The sequence below is a fragment of the Palaemon carinicauda genome, chromosome 12 (assembly GCF_036898095.1).
Source record: "Palaemon carinicauda isolate YSFRI2023 chromosome 12, ASM3689809v2, whole genome shotgun sequence".
Classification (NCBI taxonomy): Eukaryota; Metazoa; Arthropoda; class Malacostraca; order Decapoda; family Palaemonidae; genus Palaemon; species Palaemon carinicauda.
Genome location: NC_090736.1, coordinates 64746334 through 64769221, shown reverse-complemented (window position 1 = coordinate 64769221; position 22888 = coordinate 64746334). Strand labels below are relative to the sequence as shown.

The window sequence follows — 22888 nt, the reverse complement described above, 5'->3', positions numbered from 1 at the left end:
GTTTTTGCATAGAAAGTCATCTCAAATTTTAATTGTATTTTTCCTAACTATGCAAACCTGAGTATGGAGTTACACTTCCCACCTCAACCATCTTGGAATTCCAAGCACTGAAACTTGAGTGCTAGTCTTGCTGACTGCAGGTGGGTAGGGTGTCCCCACCACCCTCTATAGTAGTAGTTATAATCATCAGTAAATATTATTTTCCATTCTAGCTATTAAAGGATTTATGTTTGTATAATTAGGAAAAATACAAATTACTTTTGAAATTTGTTGTTTTCAAGGTAATGCAGTCGAAATTCTGTGTTTTTTCTTGAAATCTAAATAGGCGGGAATAAAACTAATTGACAATTGTAACAAGTGTTGCTTTTTGTTCATGGCATTTAGTTTATGTACAAACTAAGATGGGAAAATGTATAATACAAAAACTAGTTTGATTTTTAATCTATAACCCTCACAATTATTAATCTTTTTATTGATTACAGGCAATATGACAGATAATTCACCATCAAGGATTGGTTATTTACCATCCAAAGAAATAGAGAAAAAATTTTTCACAAGTTTGCTTAGTGAAGGCCATGATTTTAAAAAGTATACCGGTAAGATCATCCTTTTGTTTTCTTAAACCTAATTCATTATACAGTAAAGGTCAACTGTAAGGTGTAATATTAAGAATTGAAAAGAGATTTGTTTCTGTGCAAAATACAAACCTGCTCTTTACTATGGAGTATTATTTTAGAGAAGCTGAAACCAGCCAATAAGCTTTTTTGTCAGGGTTTAACTACTCACCGCTATTTAGCAGGGGCGGGAGTGGGATAGGTTAACCCTCACGCTCACACCAGCACTAACGACTAACCGTCACTTTCTTTTATTTAGATTCGGTAGAGTAAATCTTCTTTTTTTCCCACCAAACCTTTATTAACAGGTTTACGGTTAAAAGCAACTGGCCATAAGCTTAATGAAATGTCCCTCTGCTGCTCGCCCAACGTTCACTCTGCTTCGACACGCGGGCATGAGCAGTGACTTGTCGGGTTTGGGTAACCCCTTGGGGTAGACCCAGAAACGAGCTCTGGCTACGTTTCACAGGTAACACTCAATGTCGACCTTCAACTTGAAGAGGGAGAACCTTAGCTCATTGATGGGAAGCAGAGAGTACTGCCCAAAGGTTGGCCTCAAGATGTTGGATAATTTTCCTTTTCTAGGGAGAGTTAACCTCCACCAGGTGTTGAGCAACTTTCCCTTCTGAGGGAGGGTTCCTCCATCAGCCACTGTTCAATCTTCCCGCTTGCAGGGAGAATTGCAGACAGCAGCAACAGAGGTTGGTCGTCTTTCCCATCCCTGTGAGATTACCTTTCATCTGTTGTGTTTTCTCCTTCGGGGGATTCCTCCGGCAGAACCTGGATTCGTCCATGCCCTGTCCTTGCTCTTCAGAGCTTGTTGACGAATGAATTAGGTCGTTGCAATTTCCCTCTGGGATTTTTGCCACAAATGGTTATGACTGCCGGTCTCTTGCGGCTACCTCCTTTCCCATCGATGAGTATCAGGGTTATTGCAACATTGTGCCTTTGGCCACAACAAAGCTCTTTGGTGGTTAGGATGTGTAGGAGTACAGTACTAAGAGGACCTTAGTTTCGAAGCTGTTCTTCCCGATGAAGGCCTGCGACGTTTGCTCGCCTCCCTTAGCACCATAGGTAAGGGTCTGCGAGACTCTTGCCTCGCCTTACTACCCAAGGCTAGGGTTTGTGAGACCCTCGTCTTGCCTTGGTACCCGCGCGAGACCTAGCGTCATGCAGGACTCTCGCCTTATTACCCATGTTAGGTTTGTAAGACCCTCGCCTTGCCTTAGTTCCCATGGCTGGTTTATGAGACCCTCGCCTTGCCTTAGTAACCATGGCCGGTTTGTGAAACCTTCCTTGTCAGCACTAGAGAGCCAAGATTCAATGGTGGCGTTTTCAAATTCTTGTTCACTGATTCTTGCTGGCATTTGCAATCGCTTGCCAACGATTTACGGATGCTCGCCAGCTTTTCGCTATTATTTTGGATGGTACACTGATTTTTGCTGGTATTCACGAGCCCTTGTCAGCATTGGTGGACGAACACCAGTGTTCGTTGATTCTCACCACGTCGCTGGCAAGCCTAGAATGTGGGTAACTCTCGTCCCTTAGAAGTTTTACACAACTATAGGCGTCTGTTAAAACTATAAAAGGCTGAATGGAACTCCTGTAATGCATGCGCTCTCCTCAAGACAAAACCTCGGGGTTATTGCCACAAATACGGTTTACTACCAATGTCTAGAGTCAGTCGCATGCATCAACTTGCCCCGGGACACGAGGTCTCGTTACACGTCTATTTTTGTGGAACATAATCCTGGGTTATTTTCTTGGGCTTTTTGCCTGACAGAATGGAGAGCTCTTCGTAATACTCGCACAACGTGCTTGTTACATGCAGTAAGGTCCCGAATTATGCGAGAATTTGTTCGATAAATGGCTCTGCATAAATGGAAAATTGCATATTTGGAAACACATAACAGGAATAATTCTATTAGGGCCATGGCAAACAGAAACTTGCCTATTCAAATGCATTTACCACCCATTTTCATTTCTCTTTATATACCATACTGTATTTTTTCTCGTATTAAATTGTTCTTATAAATAGCTAAACATTTAAAATGTTTTAAAATTTTAATAACTTGAAAAAGGTTAAAATTACAACCAGGGAGGGTGTAAATACCGTATATTTCTCCTTAAAACACAACCTAGAATTAATTGTAATTTTAATAAGCTTTAAGTCATATCTGTTGTATAAGACAACTAGTGAATAGCAAAACCATCACTGTATAGACTAACTTTTGTTCAATCATTGAAAATCCAAAATTAACGAAATAAAGGCCACGCCAAAAAGCACAGCATCAAAATCGGAATCCGTTGTTTTGTTTACGTTCATCTCTGACTGTAGCGAAGGAACGAACACCTTTACACGTCTGTTTAGGTTACTTTTTGCAGCAACAACTATCTTACCAATTATTGATTATATGATGATTTTGATTTTATTATTAACAATGTTGTTACTTAATTTTTCTTAGAACGTCAAAATACATTAAATGAATGCTTTTTTATATAATCTTTTTTTCTTTTTTTTTTCCTAAAACGAAACCTTATGTTTGTTTACTGTACGCTCCATCGTCGATCATAATAAACAAACAAACGCGTTAAAATAAATGACCAAGGTGATAACTAATGATATTAAGAGCTTTAGTAAATATGTTATTACAAATATTTTAATTACAGTATCCATATAAATTCCTACAGACGTAGCAAAACAGGAAAACCACTTTTCTTTACGTTCAGTCAACAATAGCAAACTGCCGCTAATGACAGTATGATAAATTACGATAATTCTAAACTGTTACAAAAGATAAATGTCCATTCCATATCCAAAATATTTTCCTAACTTCAGTTATAAGTGAACTTGTACCCACCTCAATTATGGAGCCATCTGCAAAGGAAAAAAGAAAAGGAAGTACTAGGCTGGTTTGAAAGTTATCAAACAATTGGGTTACCGCTATAACGTTCAATGTGGCAGATGGTGCGAGATTGGAGAAACTAAGGAAAATTTGAATCATGATTGATTTTTAATATAATTTAAACATTATGAAGCAACAAAGATTTCATTTGTGTGTGTGTGTGTGTGTGAGAGAGAGAGAGAGAGAGAGAGAGAGAGAGAGAGAGAGAGAGAGAGAGAGTTTTGAATGTAGTAAACAAAAAATGTTATAATACATTGGTCCTTATGCAATATTAACTGTTTAGATGTTTAGAATAAGTTAAAAAATGATATAAACAATAGGTACTGTATTCGTACAGTAGGGTCCCGAATTATGCGATTCCCTATTTATACGGTCGGTAGTTTAAAAAAAAAAAATTGTTTCTGCAAAGTTGTTCAAAGTCTGCAAGTCAAGCACTACAAAATATATCAAATCTATTGTCTTTTTAGTTATATTGGTAGCCCTAAATACAGTGCTTGATAATAAATGTTACCAAACGATATTTATCTTACATTTTATTAACATAATTCTATAATAAATAGCCTCTTAAAGGATAAAATTCCATATCAACAATGAAATCAACTTTTAACTATGCGAATCCAGCTGACAAAATGTGAACAGAATTGTGGTTACATTCTCGGCAATCTTTATCTTTCTCTAACCTTTTGATAATTTTAATGGTATTGTTAATGAAGGTATATTCAAGCATTACTTTTATTTATAGAATATATAAAAGCTTTAGTTTTCCCCGTGGGTATTCAAGGTTTTCACACGTAGGCTGGGTTTGTTTATCGGCAGTGAATAGCGTAAATTTCGGTAAAAAGTCGGCAATATTTTGTCATCTAAACAGTATAGATTTGCTTTACTATGATTTGTTTTGTATAGTACAAGGTGTAATTATAAAATCCTCTCTCCGAGAGAGAGAGAGAGAGAGAGAGAGAGAGAGAGAGAGAGAGAGAGAGAGAGAGAGAGAGACTCAAATCTCTCTCTCTCTCTCTCTCTCTCTCTCTCTCTCTCTCTCTCTGTATGTGTGTAAAAAATAAAATCTTAGTTCACATATTACAACCTGAGTTTAAGAATGAAATTAACATGACTATTATTAGTTGCGGTGATAATTTCCTCGCTTCAAGTGGTACAAGAAACAAAAACGGCATTCGATTACAACAGCTGATTCTCTCTCTCTCTCTCTCTCTCTCTCTCTCTCTCTCTCTCTCTCTCTCTCTCTCTCTCTCTCTCTCTCTCTCTCTCTCGGTGTTATACAATACTTACATATACTGTGGATGAAGAAGCCAAAATAGGTTTTATTAAAAAGCATCAATTAAATATAAAACAAAAAAATTATACCGAGTATAAATCCATTTCAATCGTAACTTAAAACATGACATCCGATTTCGTCAGCAAACCACTAATTTTAGGAAAATTCACTTTATTCTAGAAAATTGCTACTATTTAAATAGTTAATTGTGCTTTAAGAAAACCCTGTACTTTTGTTTTAAATTTTGGAAATGTTTTATAAATCGAGTATTGCCGACTTCTCTTTGTTTACTTTTGGCTGTGATCAGATCAGCTGATGTCTAGCTCTCGCTCTCAAGAATATGAGCGTACGAATACAATAAATAAACATTGTTTATACCATTTCTTAACTTATTCAAACCATCTATACAGTTAATATTACATAAGCACCAATGTCTTATAACCTATCATATTTATTGTTTATTATATTTAAAACCATCATATTTCTCTCTCTCTCTCTCTCTCTCTCTCTCTCTCTCTCTCTCTCTCTCTCTCTCTCTCTCTCTCTCTCATACCTTTCGCTACCCCCTTCATTTCTTACCTCGCTAACAAAGGAAATCTTTGTTATTTCACAAAGTTCAGTTTTATTAAATATCAAGCATGATTCAATTTTCCTTACTTCTCCAATCTTGCACCTTCTCTATCATATCGAACGTTCTAGCGGTAACCTAATTGTTCGATGACTTTGAAAACCCGCCTGCGACCTTCTTCCTTTACCTTTTTTCCAAATGGCTCCATAATTGAGGTGGGTACAAGTTGACTTATAACTGCAGCTAAGAAAAGTATTTTGGATATGGAAAGGACAATTATCTTTCGTAACAGTTTAGAATTATCGTAAATTACCATACTGTTAATAACGGCTCTTTGCTATTGTTGATAAACATATGAAAAAAAGTTTTCCTGCTTTGCTACGATTTTAGCAATTTATATGGATAGGGTAAGTAAAATATTTGTAATAACATAATGTTTACTAAATGCTTTTAATATCAATAGTTATCACTTTGATCATGTGTGTTTAATGCGTTTGTTTGTTTGTGTTTAATGCGTTTGTTTGTTTATTATGATCGAAGATGGAGCGTACAGTAAACAAATGGAAGGTTTCCGTTTCAAGCGGCGTCATAAAGGAAAACGTTTTTTCATTTATTTCAAAGTTCTAAAAAAAATTAAGTATAATAACATTGGTAATGACAAAATCGTCATATAAGACTAACTTAGACAAAGATGTGTAAATGCGTTCGCTTCTTTATGATCAGAGATAAACGTAAACAAAACAATGGTCGTCATTTTTCATTGTGCTTTTTGGCGTGTTTAGGAAACTCGTGATATGAAATCTCCTTTATTTTGATAATTTAGGATTTTCAATGATATAACAAAAGCTACTCTATACAGTGATGGTTTTGCTATTCACCAGTTGTCTTATACAATAGATATGACAAACATTAAAATTTGTCTGTATTTTGGGTCCTGTTATAACGAGAAATATACGGTGTTTACACACATCCTGGTTGTAACTTTAACCTTTTTTTCAAGTTATTAGAACTTTAAAGTATATTAAATGTTTGATTTATTTACAAAAACAATTTGATGGTATAAAATAATACAGTATAGTGTATAGAAAGTATTGGAAATGGGTGGTAAACACGTTTGAGTAGGCAAGTTGCTGGTTGCCATGTCCCAAATGTAATTATTTCTCTTAGTTGTGTGTTTTGAAATATGTGATTTTCCATTTATACGAGGTCATTGATCGACCAAATTCTCGCATAATTCGGGACCCTACTGTACGTGCACATTCTTGAGGGCGGCAGCTAGACATCATTTTAAGCTACGATTGAAATGGATTTATACACAGTATAATTTTCTTTGTTTCGTATATAATTGACACTTTTTAAGGAAACCTATTTTGGTTTCTTCATCTATATGTAAGTATTATATAACGAGAGAGAGAGAGAGAGAGAGAGAGAGAGAGAGAGAGAGAGAGTGTGCGCGCGCTATACCAAACAAATCTTTATAAAGCAAATCTATACTGATTAAAATATGACAAAAGATTGTAGACTCGTTACCAAAATTTAGGCTATTCACTGCCAATAAGCGAACACAGCCTACGTGTGAAAAACTTGGGAAAAATAAAGCTTTTATATATACTGTATAAAACAAAAATGATGCTTTAATATACCATCATTAACGCTACCTTTAAAATTTTTGAAAGGTTAGAGAAAGATGAGAAAGAAAAAGATTGCCGAGAATGTAACCCTAATTCTGTTTACATTTTGTCAGCTAGACTCGCATAGTTAAAGTTGATTTCATTGTTGATATGGAATATTTCCTTAAATAGGCTATTTATTTTGAAATTATGTAAATGAAATGAAAGGTAAATATTGTTTGGTAACATTTATTATCAAACACCGTATTTTTGGAATCAGGCCATGTCGTCCTGATGGAAGGTTTCTTTAAGTAGCTTCCTAGGGTATATTTGACTACAGTGATATTCCCAGAGGATTTACCTTAAGGTCTCCAGAATTCTAACTCCTGGTGCGAATATCCCTAAAGTTTCCCTTTAGGGATATCGCATAATACCAGAGGACGTATTCTTGACACGCCACATAGCAATCTTCACCTCGAATGGCGTTTACGCTTCGGGGGGGAAAGTGGCAAAAAACGAAGGGGAGCCGTTAATAAGGTACCCTTCCTCCGTTACTCTTTGAGTATATGGATGGCGCCATCATCGCCGCCATGTTTATTCCTTTTTCTGTAGCGATCTCCCTTGGTGATTTTCCCAGTCGCTCTTTTCGTTATTGGATTATTTTGGATTTATCATTCAATCTCCAGCATCTTTTGCCTCTGGAAAGTTGAGTATTTGATCTTTACATTGTATAAATGATAGCTCCTACATCTTTGTGAAATTAATTCAAGTTAAATTAACTTATGGAAGAGCTGTTGCCTGAACCGGAGGCGTCATGGGCGCTGTCGTTCGTAACGCATGAGTTATTTAGTTAGCCAGAACAACTTTCCTGGTATAAATAGAATAAAATCCTGTTAGCTATTTAGTCTTCATTGCTAGGAGTTATATATATTATGCTGATAATATTCGTGATAATTTCGGCGATTTAGGTAACCGAACCTTGCTTACGCTAGGCTTCCTAGCCTAGGCATTTCAGTTTACTTTCATGCATGATATAGTAGACATTCCTAGTGTTATAAGTTAAATGAAGCTTTTTAGGCAATTTATACATGTAAGATATATTGATTGCATAAAAATTTCCTCTTCTAAAGATAGTATACGAGAGAGTTTCGGTGATTTAGGTAGTCGATTTTTGCTGCCACTGGGCTACTAGCCTAGTGGCTTTAGTATACTTTCATACATGTTTCCCGGTTACCCTCGCGTATTGTTTTATCAATTCAGGCGGAGATAGATATCTCCTAGAATTATTATATAAAGCGATACTTGTCCCCAGTGGAGATTTAAGGGTAATCCCTCCTTCCCTCTTGAGTTTAGCCTTAGGCTACAACCCTAGTCAGTCGTGCCTCGAGTTGTCATTCAGGCAGATCTAGGCTACTGGTTTCTGTCCCTTCCCTGTAACCGCAGATGGCAGGGTTTGGGTTTTGGTCAGAATCTCAGAGTAGATAGTCTTGTGCCAGCAGCTGGCCGGTAGGGTGAATAGATCACTCCTGAAGGCCTTATATGATATTGCTACCTTTTCCTTGTGGTCTAGTCGACTAGTCCTGTGCTTGCAAACCCTAGGCTGAAGAATAGACATTCTTCTGCCGCCTAGGATGGCTCTGACACTGGAACTCTGTTTCTCTCTTGTTTAGGGGTGGCGGCAAGATTGCTGCCGGCCCCTTAACTGTATTGGCAGACCCTCGGCTGGAGAATAGATATTCTCCTGCCCCTAGGATGTCGCCTATACTGGAACAGAGTTTCTTTAAGGTGTGGTAGGACCGGCAACCCTGCCGGCTCCTTCCACACCTCATACAGGACCCTTTCCCCCTTCCCACCTCTGTCCTTTAGTGATGGCCTAGCGATCGCAATGCTTTGGCCGTCGTCCTACAATTTCACCGCTTGCCGGCAGGTTTTAGAGTAGGGTTGGGCCTCTGCGTGTAGTGGCCTAGTCGCTTAGCTTTCCCTTATGGACGCAAGGCTCCGGGAGTGCTGTGCCGGCTGAGGATCCCTTTACTGTAGAGTGTTCTTCAGTCCTCTTTTGGACTGCCTTTTACAAACCTGTGGCCGGTAGAGACCGGCAATGGTTGTGGATGGATAGAAGCCTGAAAGATATACTCTCCTCTTCCATTTGAACCCTCATTCTGGAGGAAGGCAGTAAGGCAGAGCTCTTACATCATCCCTCACTCCTTGCTTTCTCTCTCTTTATCGGCTAGTGCCGCCGGGTACTAACCTAACCGGAAGCTGCCGGCCACTATCCTAACCGACAAGACGCCGGCTGGACTTGTGCGCCGGCAGCCGGTGACCTGCTGGCGTCCGGCTCGCATTGCCGGCTGAACTATGCCTCAGGTGCTAGCCTTACCGGCAACATGCTGGCTAGATCTACAGTATATGTCTATACAGTAGCCAGTATATTTGCAATATAGATCATACAGCAAACAGAAAACAATAGTATAAAGTATACAGTAGTTAAATTTTCCAACATACTCTGTGTCCATGCGCAGTCTATTGTTGAGACCATACTATATAAGGAAAAAAATTTTCTTTCTATTCCCTGATAGATGATCGGTTACAAATGACCCTCAATCTTACACCTTTTGGAAGCTGGTATTTAGTTACACTCATCTATCCTTACAGGGTAGAACTCTTCCAATGGGCTTCCTAAATAGGATAACCCTAGGCCTTAATTTTGAGGGAGGTCACAGCAATTGGCCGGGCAGGAAACTTGTGTATGTGTCTTTCCTAATTTATTTCTAGCTTACCTATCCTAAGCTATATGCAATAAAATGCAAAAATATTAATAATATTTATATAGTTTATCAAGTGAGATGAACTACCATATACTCATTTTGTTTACCTCTCTTTACAGGAGGACCACCGTAAGTGCCGCAGCGTCTTTTGCAACGTCCGGAGCAAGGACTTCTGCGGCCATGAGGAGTGCAGGACGCACTCCAGCTGTTCCATCATTAAGGGACCTCTTAAGTATTGGGACCCCCAGGTATGTAACGTTTGCAAAGCCTTGGTTACTGAGGCCTTTAATGACCCCAAGACAACAGGAGTCGAGGGATGCAGCATGGAGTACGCTGCGTAGATGGGTCCGTGGCTTCCAGAAGAACGCCACGGGGCCTTACCTTCCGAATGAGTGGATGCGGGCTTATCTTTTTCCCAAGGTGTCTGTGGATGCCATCATACCACAGCCTCACCCTAAGATCCCTTGCATCCAGATTTCTGTAGATACGGATGTCTCGGATGCGATGAAGGACATTCATCTAGAAGAGAGGATGTGAGAGGTGTCAGAAGACACCGAAAAGGACCTTCTTGCTGGAGGTCAGGAAGAGGAGTCTACTTTGGCTCCTGATACGAAGAGGATGAAGTCGAATTGGTTTCCGTTTCATCGGTTCCAGAACCAGTGCCCTCTATGTCCTCTGCTCCTCCATCTGATGAGATGGGGAAGACTCTGTCTACCCTCATGTCAATGATGGAGAGGTTTCAGAAGCAGAGTGAAGAAAGGGAAGCTGCATTGAGGAAGGAAATAAATCAGATTGCAGAGTCCCGCGGATCTCACAAGAGACTCAACGTGAAGGACCTTCCTTCATGTTCTGACGTGAACCGGTGGAGGCATGCAGAGTACATGCCTAGGACAAACGGGAAAATATTTATTTCAGAAAAGCTGGGATCCGTCCTCATCGAAAATGTTGACTTTTGGCCTAGCTTTGAGTCTTATCCAGACTGCTTCGTCCGTCTGAAGGCGGAACCTGTGTCGAAGGAGGAGACAGAGCCGAAAGAGGTCATAGTGCTTGACCATGGAAAAGTTCAGGCTTTATTGTCTAGCAGTTTGAAGGACAAGGGCTTCACTAACTCTAAGGTGCCATCCCTGAGTAAGAAACATCCTTCCTTTCTCGCCCCAGCTACTCGGGCCTTTCCCTTTATGGAAAAAGGGTTCAAGGCTGTAATGAAGGCAGTAGAAGCAGGGAAACCTTGCCATACACTTGAGGAGTGTAGACCCTTATCCCCAGCATTGCCTACAGACCATAAGGACTGGAAGGAAATACATCTTACCTTCTTAGTCGGGAAGTTGGAGGCGGATATTGCTGGACGCCAGTTCAGTGAGAACCTCCCCAAGTTGTCTGATTTTCTCTTGCGCAGAGAGCAAGAGACAAAAGAAAGGCTTGCCGCATCTCTATCCCTCCAGACCACCTTGGAGGCAATGGCAAGCGACCATAGAACCTCAGATATGTTTATGGTCGTGACCAAGACACACTTGGCAACACTAACCAAGAACCTGTATGGCTTCATTAGGGCCAGAAGGGCTTGTAGGGAGTTCGTGTTCGCTTCGGCTGCAGTGAGACACGAACCCAGGAAATTGATATCTTCCAATATCTGGGGAAAAGACCTCTTCCCGAGCGAAGTGCTCAAGGAAATAGTCGACAAGGCTGCCACGGAGAATAGGAATCTTCTCCAGAAGTGGGGCATGTCGTCAAAAAGGAAGTCTTCCCCGGATGAGGGTCCCCAACCAAAAAGGAAGACAAAAGAGGCCAAGGTTGCCCTCTCGCCTCGCCAGACAAAAACAGCAACTACTTCCCATGACCACGGTGCCCCAGATGGTTGCACAACCCCAACTCACCTACCAGATATTACCCCAGTAGGTGATGACCCAGGCACCAGCGTTTACTCGCGCTTATGAGAGGCAGACCACTACCTTTCGCTCTAAATGTAGGGTCAAATAGAGGTTCCTCTGGGTGCCCCTCAAGAGGAAGAGGGAGTAGGGGAGGGCGCGGTCAAGGAGGCAAGTCCTCCGGTTAACCGAAGTAATGAGATGATTCTGGTAGGAGGAAGACTCTATTCATTTCGGGATCGTTGGACCTTCGATCCCTGGGCCCACAGCCTGATCAAGAACAGACTAGGTTGGAGCTGAAAGATAGCTCCACCATCATTTCCTCAATTCTTCCAACACTCCACCCATGTTCTGGAAGAATATACTCGAGAACTCTTGAGCAAAAGGGTAATAATGATGGCAAAGTCCATTAAATTCCAAGGAAGGCTGTTTTGTGTTCCCAAGAAGGACTCAGACAAACTCAGTCATTCTGGACTTGTCCCCACTCAAGAAGTTCATAGTAAACTACAACTTCAGGATGTTGACCCTTCAACACATAAGGACCCTGCTGCCCAAACGGGCATACACAGTCTCCATAGACATGGCAGATGCCTACTGGCACATTCCAATCAATCGCCATCTTTCCTCCTACCTAGAATTCATGCTACAGAAGAAGAAGTATGTCTTCATAGCCATGCCCTTAGGGCTAAACATAGCCCCAAGGATCTTCACAAAGCTTGCAGATGGAGTCGTTCAACAACTACGCCTAGAAGGTGTCCAGGTGGTAGTCTAGGTAGTCTACCTGGACGATTGGCTGGTGTGGGCAGCATCCGAGATGGAATGCATGCAAGCATCCAAGAAAGTGATCCAGTTCCTGGAACATCTTGGATTCAAGATCAACATCAAAAAGTCTCGACTATCTCCACCTCAGGAGTTTCAATGGTTTGGAATACATTGGAACTTACAGTCACACCGCCTCTCCATTCCATCAAAGAAGAGGAGAGAGATATCGGGATCCGTCAAGAGACTTCTGAAATCCGATTGGATATCAAGACGCCAACAGGAGAGAGTGCTGGGCTCCCTTCAGTTCGCATCAGCGACAGTCCCAGTGCTAAGAGCACAGTTAAAAGATGCATCAGGAGTCTGGAGAAGATACCCATCAAATGCTCGAAGAGCTCTAAGAAGACCAATACCGACTCGACTACGATCACTTCTCAAGCCATGGTCGAAGGCCAAGAACCTGAAGAAATTGGTAACTTTGCAACCACCTCCACCTTTAGTCATCATCACACAGACGCATCAAAAGTAGGATGGGGGAGATCACTCTCACTAACGGCAAGTCCAAGGGACTTGGTCCGCTCTATTCGAGACCTTCCACATCAACATTTTGGAGGCCATGGCAGTATTTCTCACGCTGAAGAAATTATCCCCTCGCCGTTCAGTCCACATAAGACTGATTTTAGACAGCGAGGTGATAATGAGATGTTTGAATCATCAAGGTTCGAGATCACCCCAAACCAACCATGTGATGTTGGCCATCTTCCGCTTGGTGGAAAAGAAGAGATGGCACTTATCAGCAGTTCACCTTTAAGGGTTCCTCAATGTGACGGCGGACACTCTATCCAGGCTCACGCCGATAGAGTCAGAATGTTCCCTAGATGCAGGATCATTCTCCTTCATCGTACGTCAAGTCCCAGAACTGCAGAGCGACCTCTTCCTGACGAGTGACAACAAGAAGTTACCTCTTTATGTGGCCGCATACGAGGACCCTCTAGCCGAAGCAGTGGACGCCATGTCTCTCGACTGGAACAGATGAACCAGGATTTACATGTTCCCTCCAACCAACCTTCTGTTGAAGGTCCTCAACAAGCTGAAATCCTTTCAGGGAACAGCAGCTCTAGTGGCTCCCAAGTGGCTGATGAGCAACTGGTTCCCTCTAGTATTGGAATTGCAGCTGAGGCTGGTCCTGTTGCCGGACCCAGTTTTGACTCGAGTACAGAAGTCGACTGTCTTCGCTTCATCATGGAAAAGCCAAAACCTTCATCTCATGATTTATTCTCCTTAGCAGTTAAGAAAAGGTTTGGGATTTTGAGAGACAGTATAGACTTTTTAGAAGGATATAAGTCTAAATCTACCAGAAGACAATATGAGTTGTCTTGGAAGAAATGGGTTGCTTTTGTCAAGGCAAAGAAACCAAAAGAGATCTCTAGACCTTTGCCGTACGCCTTCCAAGTAGACTTTTCCAACGAAATCTTTAACAAGATCCCTAAGGCTTGTGCTAGACTTAGGCCTGCAGCACCTCCGAGGCCCATCTCATGGTCCTTGGATAAGGTTCTTCACTTTGCATCAACAGTGAACATTGAGGACTGCTCTCTGAAAGATTTGACTCAAAAAGTTATATTCTTGTTTGCTCTAGCCTCGGGGGCCAGAGTGAGTGAAATAGTTCACAGTTCACTGAATCTTTTTCCTGACCCAACGTTTCTCACCAAGAATGAGTTACCTACCAAAAGGTTGGGTCCCTGGAGAATCTGCCCTCTGAAGGAAGATGTCTCGCTGTATCCAGTGGAGTGCCTAAAGGGGAGGACAGCTCTTTAAAGGAGAAACATGAGGTTCAAACTTGTCCCTAAAACAACTAAGGGCGAAGGTCACCTATTTGATTCGCAGAGCGGATCCTGACAGTACACCCGCAGTTCATGATCCTAGAAAGATTGCTTCGTCATTGAATTTTTTCCAATATATGGATTTTGAGCGTCTTCGCTTGTATACTGGATGGAAGTCATCCAGAGTGTTTTTTAAACACTACGAGAAACAAGTGCAAGAGTTAAAAAGGTATGTGGTGGTGGCAGGTAGTGTACTAAAACCTGTCGCTTAGTGCTGCGAGGAACAGTGAATTGATTGGGACTGTCATGTACAGGGTGTGCGTGTTGACACCTTACAGTGCAACATGTAAAGTGAAGTGTCACCAGGGTGACACTATGGACTCTTCCAGATACTAAAGGTGAAGAAACATAAAAAGTTAACACTTGTGCCATGTGTTTTTTATTGTGAAAAGACAGTCATTCACAGAAATGTATATTAGAAAATTTATTAAATTTTCAGTTCTAAATATGTAACTTCCCTGGTAGTTACATATATATAGCTTGAATCTCACGTTTCGATGGGCACGACAGAAAATTCAAATCCGTGGCGATTGCCGCCATGACATTAGGTGGTCATACATGAGCGTCAGCACTCGTAGGTTATCAGAACCATTCCCAACATTCTTCAGAAATTCTGTCGTTGATCGAGTCAACACCTTGGGAATTTGTTTCGTGGATATATTACTTTATTCTACAATTTGGTGAAGTACCTTTTGTCTGATTATTATTAATAGCTTTCCCTGCCTTTCAACTATCGAAGATATTGTATTAGGATAGTTTTTTGCTGGTCCAACTTGGACAGTTTAATTGAACTTGATTTTCAAGGATAGACAAGTTTTCAAACCCAGTAATGGCTCTTCTGTTGTTAAACTTTGGGTGTTGGGCTAGAACGGGTTTTGATCTGCTCTTACATCCCGCACTGTATTTAGCAGGGAGCATGTATGTATTTGTTTTCGTTCCTTGTTCGTACATTGAGGGATCAAAGATTTTTTCCCCCTACTTTATTAACGAACAACTCTTTAAAGTTATAATGGAAGGAAGACATTTTTCTACATTAAACATTGTGATGTCACTATTTTTTAACGTAACTCTTAGCAGAGCGGAATATGATTACCTTGGCGGAATTCAGTCCGCCATCGTGATGACGTCACAATCCTGTGACATAATCTTCATAGTATGACTTGCATTATGTGAATTATTTTCTTTCCTTGCTAGAAATTTTAAAATATCAGCTTACTAAGTATAAGAATGTTTATAATGTAGGGAAATATATTATTTTCGAGTATATATTTGTCCTATCAGTATATTTCCTTTAGTCAATTTTAGATTTAGTTTTTCTCGAGCGTACAGTCATTTTACGCTGGTAGTATTTCTAAGGGAGATGTTAGATATTAAACGATCGTTTTCGTTTCACAATACAGTACTTGTATTGTTATTTAATATTTTGCTTTTGAGAATACTAATATTAATCATATATCCTATTGTATTTTCATTCTGGCCCTTGCCTAAAGAGGATAATCTCTCGCAACGGGCAGGTCACATATAATGACGCAATGCAGTCAATCTATGATACATGATGCTCTTGACAATTGTTTTTTGTTTTCACAATTACTTGTATCGTTATTTTTTGTTTAGATTTTGAGAATACTAATAATAATCATATATTCTATTGTATTTTCTTTCTAGCCCTTGATGAAAGAGTATAATCTCTCGCAACGGGAAGGTCTATTAAGATCTAATGTGAAATAATTAAAAGTGCTAGTGTTCAATGTCAGTTCAGTGGAGGGTGCGTCCGTTCGTTTCCGTCATACTGTAATTCCAGCCGGGGACCTCTTCAATGCTCCCCAACCCCTGGGAGAAGGAATGTCGAAAGGCCAAAGGATATATCAGACCTTGATTAGCAAACGGACGTCCCCTCGAGCGATCATGTTGACGATGCCCAGATCACTCCCCCTCGCCACAGGAAAGGCGAGGTGAAAATGTATGTGTCTTCGTCGGATGACGTGACGCAGGCGCAAAACCTCGACGTGGTTGGCGCCAACCACTACGTTCTAAACACTCGAGATGTATGTCTCCTAATAAACCCTCTTGCAGTGACTGGTGTTCGCCGGGGGTGTTCCTTTCGGACGAAGACGTGTCAGCACCGAAACAATTACGTAAGACGCATAGTCTGTCGGATGAAGAAGGTGCTCAGTTTATGTTAGTTCATGATCCTTCCCTTCCTCCAGATTGGGAAATATCACAGGGCCTTTCCCCTGGTAACCGCCTGGACGCAGACGCTAATACTGTTGACAATCTCTCACAACGATCGATACACGATTCAGATCGCGCACAAGGTGCGCTAGAAGTATCGACAGTTGATGATACCTCTCAGCGATCAGTACATCATTCAGTTAGCGCACACGGCGCTCATCATGTATCTGATTTGGCTGAATTAAAGAGGTCTATTTCGTCTCTCTTTGACGCTTACGATTCTCGGGCAGAAAAAATTACACCTAAAAGAATCTAAGGACAGCAATAGACCAAGAAAACGGTCTTCCGATAGTATCGGGCAGCGTAGTTCTCAGATTCTCAGCAACGCTCCCTCGCAGGGATCAGCTCGCGTTGCGGCAAGCGTTAGGGCGGACGCATGCTGCAGTCTGGTCTCTCCCTCACGGCATTCTGGACGCATGCTGCAGTCTGGTCTCTCCCTCACGGCATTCTGGACGCAGACGCCAGTTTGGTCTCTCCCTCACGGCATTCTGGACGCAGAGGCAAGTCTGGTTGTATGCTGGCCGCTGACAGTCAAAATTTGTCCATTCAACAAGATAGTCAAGCAGTTGTCTCACCTTCGCATTCTGCGGGATGCGCGACTACCGCTCATGCGAGACGCATGCTACATGCAGACCGCTCACAGCAATCTGATCTGTCTGAAAGCTCATGGCAACCTGGACGCATGCGTCAGCCTGGACATATGCTGGACGCAGGCAGTCAGGTTATGTCCCCACGTCATGATAGACAAACAATTGCCTATTTTGCGCCTCTGACCGGACGTGATACTGACACTCCCTCACGGCTCGCGGCAGACTCACAGCATTCGGGACGCATGCAGCAGTCTGGAAACTCACGGCAAAGTAGAAGCATGCGGCAGTCTGGACATATGCTGGACGCATGCAGTCCGGTTTTGTCCCACGTCACTATAGACAAACAGTTGTCTTTTCTTTGCGATTGACTGGACACGATACTAACGCTTCCTCACGGCATTCAGGACGCATGCATTAGTCTGATACCGCTCATGGAAACATACAACAGTCTCAATCTGGACCCATGATGGACTCAGATAGTCGGGACTTGTCCTCGCAACAGGATACACAAGTTTTTTATCTCTCCTTTGTGATTTTCTGAACGCGCAACTAACACTCCCTTGCGTCACGCTGTTGACATACAATATGGTAAACGCATGCTGGACGCACGCGATCAAGATTTTCCCTCACATGGGTTTATCGGATGATGCTTCTTTACAGCATGATGATCTTTTGGAACCTGTCTCTCCCTCGAGGCTTACAGTACATAAATGTGATGCTTTTTTGCAACTGGACGATATTCTTCATGAGATTTCTTCAGGACAAGATTAATTATTTTTGGTAGACAATAACCGACAGGATGACACGGTTTTGTCTCCTGCTCATTCGAATCAGAGAATCGATGTTCCATTAGCCGAATTAGAGGACGAATCTCAGGATTCATTACAGACAGCTGATTTAAAAAAAAAAAAAAACTTCTTCAGAGCCTGCCCTCTCAGTTTTTGAAGGTCAGTCCCCAAAAACATCCTCTTTCAAGAATATGGTCCTGGCTAGGTCGGTTAAGAGAGTTTTTCTCAACACTCAACCAATGGATGTCCAAGAGAAAGGATCTAGGGAAGGCCTCCTTTTTCTTTTCCTCAAACTCGACTGGCTTCCAGATCTAGTTTGTGGTAAGTTCTTGGTTTGGGAGTTCCTCCTCCTCCCAAGGAGACTTCTCCAGACTTGCTGACTCCTCACTCAGGTCAACCATGAGCAAGTCAAAGTTTTTGTGGTCAAATTCTGAAATGGACCATCGGCTGAAGGAAACTTTTAGTCAATAGAAGTCTTCAGCCTTACGGACTGGACTCTCGGAACTCTCGCAGTAACCACAGACCCTAAGAACGAGGCTCAGATGCATCTGATTGCCTTTCTGGATAAGCCCGAGAGGGATGGCCCCATTGAACTTTCCGCCCCTTTTCACGGCAGGAGTTCTTAAAAAGAGGACTGTGTGTTGTTCCTTTTTTATCGTAAAGTTTGTTGCTTATTCAGAGGTTAAAAGGCTGCGCAAGATTTTTACTTTAGGACTGCTAAATAGGTCCTTCCAACCAGCTTTTTAGCAAGGATACAAAAGGAGTCTCTTCCCACTCGTCAGCTCTTTCGGGGGAGAGCACCTTCAAGGGGAACTCAGAGGATTGCGACTGGAGGTCAAACTCGCAGATTCTCAAGACAACAAACCCGAATCAAAAAGTGAGACGTGTTATGCCTCCCATGTCGTCGATACCCTTAGAGTTGACAACAGTCCACTCAGGAAACAAAGCACCAGCTCTTTAAGAACAATTGAGCCTTATGCTGTCGAAATCAGTCATAGAATTGTAGAGAACACCTCCTCAGAGGGGTTTTTTACAACTTAGTTTTTCCTAGTTTTGAAAAGCTCGGGGTGGGGGTGGGGGGATGAAAACCTGTTCTGGACGTCAGTCCATTGTAGAAGTACTTTTTTTACCCGGGTGATGTCCAACGTAACTCCCTGGCTTCTCATAAAGGGAGTAAGGATTTTCTTTGTACATGGACTACTGACCACTCAGAGCAGAATCACAAGTAAAGTGTCTGGAGGCTCTTCAAAGGATAATGCCATTATCGCAACAGTTAGGTCTGATGGTAACCTGGCCAAATCTTAACTATCACCCTCACAGAATTTCATTTTTCTGAGGATGATAATCGGTTCAGATCGCGCTGAAGGCACTCCGGAAATGTCGCAAGGACTTTCCCCTGGTGGTCACCCGGCTACGGTTGACGATCCCTCGCAACAATCAGTACATGGTTTAGTTCGCGCATACGGCGCGCTTCAAGTGTCTGGTCTGTCTAAACTAGAGAGGTCTATGTCGTCCCTGTTTGACGCATACGATTCTGTGGATAGAGTCTCAGAGGAATTGATCCATAAATATCAAAGAGCTAGTGGCCATTCACCAAGCCCTGATTACTCATTCCTTATGAGGAGAGAAAAGCGTCAGGACGGATCTGCTCCACAGAAGAAGGCAAGTTCTTACTGCAGAATGGACCCTACATCACGAGGTGTGCACCAACCTTTAGATGTGGTGGAGTCAACACTCGATAGACCTCTTTGCCTCACAAATGACATAGAGGTTGCCGGTATTTTGCTCTCCAATACCAGACCAGGAAGCAGTCGCAGTGGACGCTTTTCTTCGGAACTGGGAAGGTCTAAACATGTACACTTTTCCTCCATTCAAGCTCCTGGACAGAGTCCTGAAAAGATTCCGGGATTCGCCAAACGTCCACATGATCATGATAGCTCCTTTTTGGCTCATGAGGCATTGGGTTGTGGAGATGATGGAGTGGTTGGTAGATACCCCCAAATCATTACCAACTGTTAGGGTTTACTAGTCCGAGTGGGATATATTTAGAGTGTGATACAGAAATAATAGACTTTCCTCTACCAATACCTCTATAGCAATATAGCAGTTTTTCTGTTGTATCTGCGTACAAAAGAGAAGCTAGCTGTACCTTTCATCAAGGGTTACCGCAGCATACTAACCTCAGTCTTTCGTAACCGACACATTGGTGTGTCAGGTAACAATGATCTCTCAGATCTCATTAGATCTTTTGAGACGACTAAGAGGAAGGATAATCCAACCTCCTCGTGGAACCTGGAAATAGTCCTGGCCTTTTTAACCTTAAGTAGGTTTGTACATTTGGACAAGTCGTCTTGGAAGTATCTTACCAAGAAGACTCTTTCCCTAATTTCATTGGCTACAGTCAAAAGATTAGGAGAGTTAAAAGCCATCAGCAATAATATGGGCTTTAATGGAGACAATGCAATTTGCTCCGTTCAGGTAGGCTTTCTTTTCAAAGATGAGGCAGACAGCCTCTGATGCTCAATTAAAAAGCCCTCTTTGTCTTTATCAAAGAATACCCTGGCTTTTTTCATTAAGGATTTAATAAGGAAAACCCCAGGATTTTGAGTAAGTACAATAGTTTTCCCTATCCTTATGGTAAAACCACACGAGACCCAGTTTGAGGATTGCTGTTCCCTGGGTCTGTACGTTACCTCCGGCTTCGTAGTTGGAGAAGGGTCTACTGCCTCTTCCTGATAACTTTATATATACCCTTGCCTTTTCTCTTGTACTTGTGTTCACAGGTTGTCTGTGAGGTTGTCGCAGCCTTCCGTCAATCTGGGATGCAAATCAAATTAGTTTTAATGTGGAGTAGGTGGTCAGAATCAGTATCCTTGGCTATGCCAGGTTTGCAAGGTTGGTGGTCTAGCCACGCTAGAGGTCGAGGACCTTGTGGCAGCCCCAAGAGTCTTTTACAGCCCACGGAGTGGACGCTGAGTCTCTCAAGGAATGCAGGCGAAATGAGGCAGTATCATTGTGAAGCCAGCTTCCTTATCAGGTTGTAACACCAGAATCAGTATCCTTGGCTATGCCAGGTTTGCAAGGGTGGTGTTCTAGCCATGCTAGAGGTCGAGGACCTTGTGGCAGCCCCAAGAGACTTCGAAGCCCACGGAGTGGACGCTGAGTCTCTCAAGGAATGCAGGCGAAATGAGGCAGAGTAATTATGAAGCCAGCTTCCTTATCAGATAAGAACCAGACTGTTAATACAGTGCTACTAATTATAGTTATTAATAATTTTATGAATTCCCAATGGGATGAGGTTTTCAATCCACAACCAATGGTGTCAATCAGCTTTATATATGTAACTACCAGGGAAGTTACATATTTAAAAATGGTATTTTCATTATAAGATAAATTTTTGAATATACTTACCTGGTAGTTACATATATAAAAGGGCCCTCCCTCCTCCCCTCTGAAAACAGAGACATGGAATTTCTGAAGAATGTTGGGAATGGTTCTGATAACCTACGAGTGATGGAACTCATCTATGACCACCTACTGTTATGGCGGCGATCGCCACGAATTTGAATTTTCTGTCGTGCCTCGTCGAAACGCGACATTTAAGCTATATAGTGTATTTGTAACTACCAGGTAAGTATATTTAAAAATTTATTTAATAATAAAAATACCATTTTAGTGGCATTATGATTGTTTCTTTTCAGGTTAAACAAGTATTTCAGAGCTTGCCTGTATGTTTTATGTTTTCTATTATTCACTAGCATTTTTTGTGTTACTATAAAATGTATATTGAATTACAAATTTTTGATTACCAATAGAAAAATTGATTAGTATTTGCGTCTTATTTCGCCCCAAATTCTAATACAGTGGAACCTGTACATACGAATTTAATCCGTTCCAGAACCAACTTCGGATGTAGAAAATGTTCGGATGTCGAAACGAATTTTCCCATAAGAATACATTGAAATAGGATTAATCCGTGGTTGAGCCCAAAAACCTATGATAACTTCTTCTTAAACTACTACACATAATTTTCCCATGAGAATAATGAACACTAAATTAGATAATAGACATGTAAATAAGAAGAATAGACATGTAAATAAGAAGAATTAGCAAAAAATGATAAATAAGAAACAGGTTTTTAACGTCACTTTACCTTAGAAACTCCAGCGCAGGTGTTGTTAGTCTTGCTACGCAGAGAGGAGACGGACGGGCGGCGAGGAGGTAGAGAGGTTAACCACGATAAACGTACACTACCGTTACTTATTCTAACTTACACTAAGTGAACTTTAACATAACTTAGCTTATTTTTTTTTTTTTTTGTAATTTATATATTTTCTTTTACTTTTTCTTTTTTTCTTTTTGATGATTAATTTTAATCACTTTCACTCTCTACACTTAAAATTGATTGAATTTTTTTCTCTTCACTCTTTGCTGTTTTCTTTGAACCACTTCCTTCCTCTTCATTACGAGTTCGCTTCGTAGTTTTTTTAAAGAAGTTATCGATAGAAAGTTGCTTGGTACAGCTTTTCAGAATGTTTCGAAAATAAGTTAGGGAAACATCATCAAACTGCGCAACTACACGACAAACCTGCAATTTCTTTGGATGGTATTTGTCGATGAAGTCGACCACGTCTTGATATTTTCCTAACACCTCTTTTATTTGCGCGGAACTTATTGCAAGTTCACTCATACGGACGCCATGCTCATGCTTTTCAATAATTCCTTGCTTTACTTCTAAAGAAAGCATTCCCTTATTCCTTTTCTCACCACTACCACTACCACTTGCGAAACTAAGCCGTTTAGGATCCATGATTTTCGTAAAATACCATAAAAGGATGAACGTAAAAAATCACGATTAATAGCAGAACGCACAGGGCACAACCACAGAAAACCAACGAGAACAGAGGACTGACCCAAGCCATGCTAATTGAGGGTCCCTCCGAGGTTGAAGTGCTGCCTTCTATTGGCGGAAATAAAAAACACATCAGGCGCTATGAGCACCGACTACGCATACGAGTATTGTTTACTTCGGGTGTCG

The 22888-nt window shown here is 41.5% G+C and overlaps 1 protein-coding gene across 2 annotated transcripts in view; it reads left to right on the top strand.

Annotated features, from left to right (window-relative positions):
* Positions 1 to 22888, top strand: part of LOC137651240 (telomerase reverse transcriptase-like) — a 117555-nt gene that overhangs the window by 45408 nt on the left and 49259 nt on the right. For both annotated transcript variants that reach the window (XM_068384465.1, XM_068384466.1), the window contains exon 3: positions 483 to 596. In XM_068384465.1, coding sequence (XP_068240566.1) covers positions 488 to 596 — 109 coding nt within the window. In that variant the 5' untranslated portion in view covers positions 483 to 487. The remainder of the gene's footprint in view (positions 1 to 482; positions 597 to 22888) is intronic.